This window comes from Furipterus horrens, unplaced genomic scaffold (assembly GCF_987537825.1).
Source record: "Furipterus horrens unplaced genomic scaffold, mFurHor1.1.pri manual_scaffold_12, whole genome shotgun sequence".
Lineage (NCBI taxonomy): Eukaryota > Metazoa > Chordata > Mammalia > Chiroptera > Furipteridae > Furipterus > Furipterus horrens.
In genome coordinates this window covers 60,412,539-60,422,596 of record NW_028327182.1, presented here as the reverse complement: position 1 = coordinate 60,422,596, position 10,058 = coordinate 60,412,539, and the positions used below count along the sequence as shown (strand labels likewise).

At 39.5% G+C, this 10,058-nt stretch overlaps 1 protein-coding gene across 2 annotated transcripts; it reads left to right on the top strand.

Moving 5' to 3' along the window:
* Positions 1 to 7,126: 7,126 nt before the first annotated feature.
* LOC149996273 (transcription factor BTF3-like) lies at positions 7,127 to 7,627 on the top strand. 2 transcript variants are annotated; one of them, XM_090258308.1, is made up of 2 exons: positions 7,127 to 7,523; positions 7,581 to 7,627. In XM_090258308.1, exons 1-2 carry the CDS (start codon positions 7,139 to 7,141, stop codon positions 7,625 to 7,627), a joined length of 432 nt encoding a protein of 143 aa, XP_090114434.1. In that variant the 5' UTR covers positions 7,127 to 7,138. The 2 variants fall into 2 exon arrangements, with proteins under 2 accessions (XP_090114434.1, XP_090114433.1); XM_090258307.1 differs by having other exon boundaries at positions 7,127 to 7,627.
* The last annotated feature ends 2,431 nt before the right edge of the window (positions 7,628 to 10,058 follow it).

Here is a 10,058-nt window from a genome sequence, read left to right as displayed (position 1 = left end):
CCATTTAAGTTTAAATTTCAAGTAAACAATAATTTTCTTCAGTATTAAGTATATTCTATATAATATTGAGAAATTTTATACTAAGAAAAGATTCATTGTTTATCTGAAATTCAAATGTAATCAATGAATCACTTATTTTAGTATAAGTATTTCCCAAATGTTGTATAGGATATGCTTACACTGAAAAATTATTTGTTCTTTATCTGAAGTTCAAATTGAACTGGACCTCATATTTTCTATGGCAACTCTACTCTTATGTAGGTTCTCCCATCATTCAAGCCCATATAAAATCTTATTTCTTTAGTGAAGTCTCATATATATATATATCTTATTTTGAAGAGACTCATGCATTTATTTGCCCCTCTCCCATAATCAACAAATATATATGGAACATCTATTTTCCCCTAGGAACCATGTTAAACACTGAGGATAAAACAAGAGTCCACAGCTGAAAGGCAGAGGATGACCTTGAACGCAGGCAGTAAGTGGGAATAAGTGCCATGAGAGTTATGCACAAGCCATCATGGGAAATTTCCAAACAAGCCTCTTTGTAGGAATTCTGGCTATCCATCTTTATCTCCTACCTGTGTCCTCATCAACATTTGGAGCTGCATCTCTTACTTCTTCACCTCTCCCCAGTGTAGTATTCTGTTCATAGTAAGTGCTAATATTTGTTTTACTACTATACAATGAAGCTCTTTGTCTTTTCATTCATATACTCTTCACTGGAATTTTTAGAAAGATACTGGAGGACTGAGGTTGATTTGTTTCACTTTAACCAAAGTGTGAGAATTTGGGTCTTTTCCAATTGTACTAAATGTCACAGGTATTGTTCTGAGTGCTTTACATAGTCATTTAATCCTCACACCATCTTGATGAACTAGTACTGTTTATATGCCATTTTATAGGAGAGGAAACCAAGACACATATGATTCAGTTATTTTCCCAAATTACATGAATAGTAAAGGTGAGCTGAGAGTCAAACCCAACAGTCTGGCTCCAGAGTGCTGTGTTGGCATTCCAGGAAGGAGGAGGCAATTCTAAAAATTAAAGTTAAATAAGCTTCTGAAATTTTCTATGGACACTTCACATATTCTTTTTATTTAAAGAGCAATTGTTTTTATATTTCAAATGATCCACAAATGAGCCATGGGAGCTCAAACACAATTCAAGGGAAGAAGCTTTAAGAAGAAGAAAGCTAAAATTATACTATCTTATGTAATAAAAGTATGTGTTAGTTCATTACCTTTCCCTACATTACTATCTGTTCAATCCTTCTAGTCTGTGTTGTTACAGTCCACTGGATCCAATGGCAAGCACTGTGCTCATCCTTGGTCAACAGCTGATCTGATTGAGATGAGAAAGCAGAGTCATGAAATCTTTTTCAAGTAACTGTTTAACTGAAGGTTAGTTATCAAGTAGTTAAAGTAAGTAAAAACATCCTTAAGCATTTGGTGGAATATTTAGAGAAAACAAACATGATACAGACAGATGTGCTTATTATTGACAAACTTAAGTATGCTGAAGGCTCTATATAGTCTTAGTGACTTTCCAAGTTTGACCTGTAAAAATCCACTTGTTAAATATTAAAAGTATCTATTTTCTTATTTGCATGGAATGCAGATATTTAAAACATAAGAGATTAATCTGGAAGCACTCCAAGTCCTCATTCTCTAAAGAGAGTACTGCCTATTCCCACTACTTATGGCTGGGATTTCTAGCAAATTCATCATAATTTAAATTTCAGCTACCTAGGATACAAATAGAAAATAGATTTTAAAAATTAAAGCATTTTTACTATGGAGAGCAATGAAGAACTAACAATGCTCATGAAAAGATTTTCATCTTCAGGAAATCATCTTCCTCTATGAATAACAAAGGGTTGTTATTCCCAGCTTTGTGGTCTGGTCCCAGTATTTATGTTCTACTTGGTGTAGTGCAGAATATCAGGGGAAGGTTAGTTTAGCATAATTTTGGCTAGTGAAATATGGCATAAAAAATAAGTAAAATTGTGGAATGAGCTGTTTGTCCATAGGTAGCATACTGATATCAAAGCCAAACCTCCATTAATACTTTATTTAAGTCTGTTTACTGTAAAATATAGTCTATGAGATTTTTTTTTACTTTCAGAGTCAGCTGACAGTGCAGAAATGAGAAGTTACAGCAAATTCTGTTTAATACTTACATAAATCAAAAGTTTTAAAATCTCAAAAATATACAAAAAATATTACTTTGGACAAATTGTCTAATATATATTATTATGAACTTCATATATAATTGATAATAGTATGACATTTAGAAAAATGTAAAATGTCAACAGACATTTTCAGTAAACGTCACAAAATCCTGTATTCATAACAATAAAAGATAAATAGATTTGGAGGAATAATAGAATCTAAAAGGTTGAAAGAACTTTAAAGGTTATTCAGTTTACTCACCCCAAGATTTAATATACTTTAGTATTTTCTCCCAAATCTAGAAGGTTCTAGCTTAAATATGAGTGACTGTAGAATATCACCCATTAGTTCAGTCTATTTTCTGTTTCTCACTTTTATTATATGTTGATTGTCCTGTCTTCATACTTTCACCTACCAGTAAATTTGTCTTTAAAATATGATGATATGTGTGCCACACACAAGAAACCTTAATTCTCAAGGTTCTTAAAAAGAGACATTAGAGAAGTATAGAGGAATACAGTATGTAATTTAATGCTATGGAGAGCAAGCATTTTAATTTTTATGCATTAACTGCACTAAATGTCACTATTGCCAACCCCTCTGGCATTTGGGATGTGTTAATTGGATCTAATTATAGAGTGACTGAAGCTGACAATGTGAGAAAGTCTTGTTTAAAAACATTCCTGAGTTCTGGTAAAATGTATACTTCTGAAAATCAATGGATGTCAATTCCCATAAAAAGTGGTGAAGTCACCACAATTTACTTACACATGGGCTTGATTTTTCTATGGCATATCTTGTTTCCACAAACAGAAAAACCTCATTGATTTGGAAGTCATCCTTTAGAATGCCTTTCCCTGTTATGGAGGACCTAATAGGGAGAGCAAAGCTTCTCAGATGTGGTAAGAACTTTAAAAATCTTTGTAACATCTTGAGGAACAGCACTCTGGAATTTTGGACTATCTGGAAAGTTGCTGCAGCCCCAGTAAATTTTTAAATATTTAACTATCATCTATTCCATTTCTTTCACTGAGGATTATCTTAACATTTGATAATTATTAAAAAGAGCATTTTGAATTTTTTGTGCAAATGTGGCAGAATAATTTTTGAGATATTAATACGAGGGGGGTGCTTGCTATATAGTTCCATCTTTATTTCAAGTAGTTAGTCACTGTTTGGATTTCTATAACTCAGGAAGGGGGAGAGAGATTGCATTGCTTAGCAGAAACCATGATGATGGCCATGGGAAGGAGAGGTAGAAAGGATGGCCTGGTCCAATTTTTGTTTATGGCTCATCTTTAACCTTGTTTTCTCAAAGCTGGTTTTAGAATTACATTCTTTCTTTTGGAATGTTTTCCCCATTGTGTTCTTCTGTTTGGGTTTTGTAAAGAAACAGAGAACAAAAATTAAATTAGGTGCACATAGGAACAAGTCTAAAGAGACATGTTGATTTGTTTTAGATTAAGGGTTGTAAAACAAAGTGCTAAAAAAATACAATGTAACTTTGTGCGTCCTTATGTTTTGTGTATATGACTTTCTCAGGCACTTTTGAAGGTGGCTGTAAATACAGTTGACTCTTGAATAACATGGAGGATATGGACATGGATCCCTGTACAGTAGTAGAAAATCCATGTAAACTTTCGACTCCTCCAAAACTTAACTGCAGCCATCCCTTCGTATCCATGAGGCATTCGGTTTCCACAACCCCTCTCAGATACCTTAATCCACAAGCGCTCAAGTCCCTTATATAAAATGGTAGAGAAAAAGGCATAAAGTCATCTTTCCTCCTCTGTAGATTCCCAGCCCCTGCCTTTACTGACAACTCATTACCTTCAAATAGTTTTTTGTTAATGTTTCTCTCTCATCTCCTCTCCACCAGTGATGACCAAGACGTGAACAAACAAAAAACTGCAAATAAACTAAATTAAACATTGTTCCTAGGTGTGTCTGAGAGGGTGTTTCTAGATAAGATTAGCATTTGAATCAATGGATTCAGTATTTCTCCCTGCCCATTGTGGGTGGGCATCATCCAATTGATTAAGGGCCTGAAGAGACCAAAAGGCAGAGGAGGAAAGAATTCATCCACTTTCTTTTGCCTCAGTGATTTAGCTGAGTCATCTCCTTTCATCTTGTCCTGCCCTCAAACTGAGAACTATTGGCTCCACTGGTTTTCAGGCCTTTGGACTCAGAATGAATTGTACCACTGGCTTTCCTGGGTCTCCATTTTGAACATGACAGCTCTTCTCAGCTTCCATAATCGCATGAGCCAATTCCTAATAGTATCTACTTCTGTCTCTATCTCCTGCAAACACCCCAGAACCCTGACTAATATACCAGTCAAGTCTATTGGGTTTCTAGGCCCTGGTTTTTCAGACTTCTGCCTAAAACTCCCAAGTCTGTCTTTTCCTCGTCATGTTCTTCATTAATTTAATTCACTGGGGATACCTTAATTTTAGATTTGGGGTAGTGCTACAGGGCAAAAGGGGGTTCTTTTACATGGTGCCTTGGTGTAAAACCCAACAACTAGTGTTGAGGAAAACAGGTCTTTATTTGCAATATTCCAGCCTGGGGAGGGCAGTGAGCACTTCACCTCAGAGCCCTGTTCTCCCATGGGATCCAGCACTTCCCTTGCTCCCCAAAAGGCTATAAACCAAAACCAAACCTAGCAGCCCTCCACCCCTTATCTGTCAGCTGTCCCCTTCAGGATCCAGGGTACAATGTCATTGCCTCCGTATATCAGTCCAGGAAAACATGTGCCGTGTTGCACTGGATCATGTATGGTTCTCTCTGTCCCTTCAAAGCTGTATGGATCTCTTTTCCTTATAAAACCACATGGTGCTCTCTTTCTACCTCATTGCAAAGTGCATGGAGTTCCCTCTCTCTTTCAAATCCACATGGTTCTCCTCTTCTATCTCCTTGCAAACCACATGGATCTTTCTCTCTGAAATAGCTGTCACCTTATTTTTAAATCTCTGACCCTGGCCTGTGACACAGTGGGTGTAGTATCTGGTTCTGACTGTTCCCAGAACCTTGAACAGACCCTGTATGCTCTTTCCTCACCATCCTATGGTCAAAACCCTCCCATTTCCTTGGGGCCTTGGAAGAACTAAATCTATTTGCATAACTAAGACACTAGCTACCATCCATAGATATGCAAAGGAATCTTGCAAGCTGTTCCTTTCCTCTATCCCCCAACCACAGGTTCTGGGGAGTTTTGGGGACCCTACACTGTAACAGTAGGTATTACCTAATTCTATAAGTTACATAACATAATATAAACATATTTACACTCATTTCATAAAAAAAAATAACAACCTAAATTCTTTTCTCCAAAGAAGATATAAAGAAGATCATTCCTCTGAAGTATAAATTGCATTTTCATCACTGGCAGGCTTCTTTCAATGAAGACTTGAAATAAAAATAAGAAACACATTGGAGGGGACTAGCATATTCTCTGTCCACATAAGTGAAGAATAACTGGACTGGGTTTGATCTTTGAAGTACTCTGTAAAATAGTGCAGAAACCTTGGTTTCGTTGCAACAGTGGCACTAAGCTATATAAGAGGAACCAAAAGAAGACTGTCCCTAGAAGTCCCTAGATAGTCTAAGAACCTCTGGTTCCCGTAATGACAGAGTAACTCAAAGTGAACTCATCCTTCTTCAAATTTCAATTATAAATTCTGAGGAAACATTAACAAAAAACTAGTTGAAGGCAGGAAAAACAAAACAAAACATATTTGACCCTTGATAAAAGAGAACTACTCTGGATGAGGTCTACGATTACAAAGCTTTTCCCCTGGAGGCAGCCATTGATCCATACTGCATGGTTTGGATTAAAGCAGAAAAACACACATGTTTGTGATCTCAAAGAAAAAAGGCTTGGGATTTCCAAAGAAACTAAAAATTAAGGAAGAAATACTAAGAAGATTCCCCCAATTCCTTATGTAAATGACCCTCAAATCTTTGGCTTCCAAAGAGAGAAACAAAAAGAAACAGCTGGAAGTCTGTAAGATGGTACTCAGCTTCCACCCATCACAGCTGAGACAACTTGAGTTCTTCCAAATTGGAGGGGTTTTGTAAATACCTCAGGTTTTCTATTAAAATCAAAGCAGGGTCATGCCTCTAGAATAATTTCTCTGTTTCAGGACTAAGAGTCTAGCCATAGGACTAAACTAAGTGCATAGCCAATTTATACTTGCAAAGTGAATAATCCATATAAGTTCAATGTAATAGGATCATAGTCTAACTACCCACTGGGTCAATAAGCAACACTCTTCAGAGGAATATTTCATAACTAGTGTCTCTGCAAGAAATAATGAACAATGCCTAATATATACTTAAGAAAAAAATCGTAGACATATGAAGAAAAGAAAAATGTGACCAGTAGTAAAGAAAAAAAGTAATGAGATCCAGAAAGACATCAAAATGTAACATTTTTGCCTCCTCCTCCCAATCATCTAGAAACAAAGAAGTTGAGATACATGACATAAAGCTGAGATTTTCAACATGCAGTATCTAAAGTAAGGTATAGAAGATTCTAGATTCTGTTGAAGTAGAGATCCTAAACCTGTCCCTCAACTATCATCTATTATCCCATAATATGAAGGCAATACTATTAAGTTAGCTGCTGATATTCCAGAATATGGAACCAAACAAGCTGAAGTGGTATCCTTATAGTTTTAATTTTCATATTTTTTTTAATGAGGAGAAAGGTATGAATGAGGATGTAAAGGGAGTGAAGCTATGTCACCATGCATGTTTTAAAGTATATACTGAACTGGAAAACAATTTAAAGTTCAGGGATAGAACACACCTTCCCCATTAGGTGGAATAAATTCTGGCAAGGATAGTCAGCAACATATAAAAAGTAAACAGGCGCACTTATTTTCAGCTGGTCTGCGAAAGACCCCCCTGAGCACCAATCCTAGTCCCCCGCGCAACCCCGTTTTCTCTCCAACAAGATGAAAGAAACTATCATGAGCCAAGAGAAACTCGCCAAACTGCAGGCACAAGTGCGCATTGGTGGGAAAGGCCCTGCTCATAGGAAGAAGAAGGTGGTTCACAGAACAGCTACAGCAGATGATAAAAAACTTCAGTTCTCCTTAAAGAAGTTGGGGGTAAACAACATCTCAGGCATTGAAGAGGTAAATATGTTCACAAACCAAGGAACAGTGATCCATTTTAACAACCCTAAAGTTCAGGCATCTCTGGCAGCGAACACGTTCACCATTACAGGCCACGCTGAGACAAAGCAGCTGACAGAAATGCTGCCCAGCATCTTAAATCAACTTGCTGCAGACAGTCTGACCAGTTTAAGGAGACTAGCTGGAGCTCTGCCCAAACAATCTGTGGATGGAAAAGCACCACTTGCTACAGGAGAGAATTATGATGATGAAGTTCCAGATCTTGTGGAGAATTTTGATGAGGTTTCCAAGAATGAAGCAAACTGAATTGAGTCAATTTATGAAGAAGATAAACTTGAAGAAGTTACTGGGAGCTGCTATTTTATAATATGACTGCTTTTTCAAATTTTGTTTATGGATCTGATAAAATCTAGAGCTCTAATATTTTTAAGCCCTAGCCCCTTGGACGCTGCAGCTCTTTTCAGTTTTTGCTTATACACAAATCATTCTTTGCAGCAAATTAAGCTGAAGAAGCCTGGGAATAAAGTTTGAAAAAAAAAAAGTAAACAGAACCCATCCAAGATAGCTGCAGAGTACTGGAAGCTCCATTCACTTGTTCCCAGCCCAGGACTGGTCTTGCAGCTAAACTACAGAGCAATCGACTTGAAAATCCAGTTGAGTATGTATGAGAGCATGAATGAGTGAGCATATGCAGGGGCGACTGTGCAGGCATGTGTGCAAGTGCCTACTCTTCTGCGAAGGCCCTTGAGGGGTGGGCAGCCTCAGGTCTCCTGGTAGAGCTACTGCCACCACTGCTGCCAGCACCCAGCCCAGTGCTTCTGGCTGCACATATTGGAGCAGGAACCATTTTGTGGAATTACAAAATCCACCTTGGGAAGAAGCCATCAGAGCAGCCGACCCTCAGCGTCCAGCCTTGCTTCTGTACCCTCCATGTTGGGCTGGGCCAGACTCCATGCTGCTGCTGAGAACCAGGGTCCAAGGACTGCAGTATTTGCCAGGGTTAGGGTTGGCACATCCCCAGCCCTCAGTGCCACTGGAACAGCAGCCAGACAGAGTCAGACTGAGGAGGCTGGAGATCTGCCAAGGAGCCTGGAGTGTCCAGGGTAGAGAGAGGTGGCCAGACAATGCTGGCTGCAGAGGCCACACTGAGAGTGTAGTGGTGGGAGCCTGAGGCAGAGACTCACTGGAGGAAGTGGTGCAAGTGCCCCACCACTATCTTGTTTTGCTGGTGGACTGTGCCCTTCCTTCCCCCACTCCATCAGGATGATATGAGATTGAAAGAAGATGATGCATACAGGATATATTCTGTTGATTTGCAGGAAAGAGAGAGAGGCATAGTGTGAGAGAGAAATGTCAATATGTTGCCTCCTGTACATGCCCCAACTGGTGATCCAACCCATACCTAGAAGCCCTCTCAAGGCAGAGGTGGGCATGGTAGCAGTGGAGCCCCTTAGTCAGACAAGTGGGGGAAGTTTCACACCAACAAAGAGGCCAATAACAATCAGAATGTAAGTACAACAGGAGAGTCCACATAATGTACACAAAGGACATTATGAGAGCACCCAACCAGGAGTCAAAGAGTCTGCACCATGGTGACTCTCTGTACTGGGGAGAGAAAAAACTGCTGGAAATAAACCCACCACCTATTTTTTTCCTTAAAGGGGCAAAACACAAGTTTTGTGTTTGCAACAACCTACCTTGGGCCTCAGCAAAGAGGCGCAGCATGGACTGGAGTTGCATGAGGAGAGTCTGGAGTGGGAGGCACTGGGGAGAGACTTGGGGGAGCAACTGTGGGATTTTCAGGCCCATATATACATGGGTTCCACAGCAGCTTTCTTTCTTGAGAAGAGCTAGACTCTCCCAAGGGAAAATCAAATACCTTACCCTGTGGGATAAGGTATTTGCTCCTCCAACCCTCTGGAATTCCCCAAGCCACACCCTCTAAATCCTGTTAGCTCCACCCAGCAACTTTTTTTGTTCTTTTGTCAGTTTTGTTCTGTCTTGGTGTTCTGTTTTATTTGGGTTCTTTTTTCTTTCTTTTCTCCCATCCTGCATCTTAACCATTGCTTAGGAGACAGCAACATAAACAGACTCAGGGATTGTCAGAGATTGGCAGTAGGGTGCAGTCTATCCATACCCCATCCTGGGAAACAGATTTGTGTTTCACCCTCATAGGAGAGCCACAGAAACACCCTCCTAGCATCCAGCAGATCAAAAATCTGGGCTCTGTAAACCTACTAGGGGCCCTGCCTTGCCAAATACAAGGAAATAATCCCACAGGGAAATAATTCTGGACTGACTCAGACTAGTGGCTCAGGGAAGCAGAAGAACACCTACAATCTTCCCTGAAGTCTGAAAGGCAGCTGCCATGAGAGAGCCAGGAATCACAGCCACCTGTTTCTGCCAGAAGCCCTCTCAGAAATAGTCCAGCCTGTGACTAGTCTAAGATTGACAGCAGGCCAGCAGTCAGAGACAGGCAGAAGTGGATCTTGTGGTAACATGGGACATTTGCTGACACACCCTTGGACTCAGTGCTGATAAAAGCCAGCTTTGCAGAGCAGCTTGGCCCACCCTGGAAACAGTCAAGCCCAGAGGGATCAGCCACAAACTGGATTGCTTGTAGCTTCAAAACTGTGGCCAAGGACTAGACATAGACAGCACCTGACATTGGCTTACACCAGACTCAGATATCAGAGCAGTATCCAAAAGGAGAAACCAGAAAGCAAGATCTAAACTC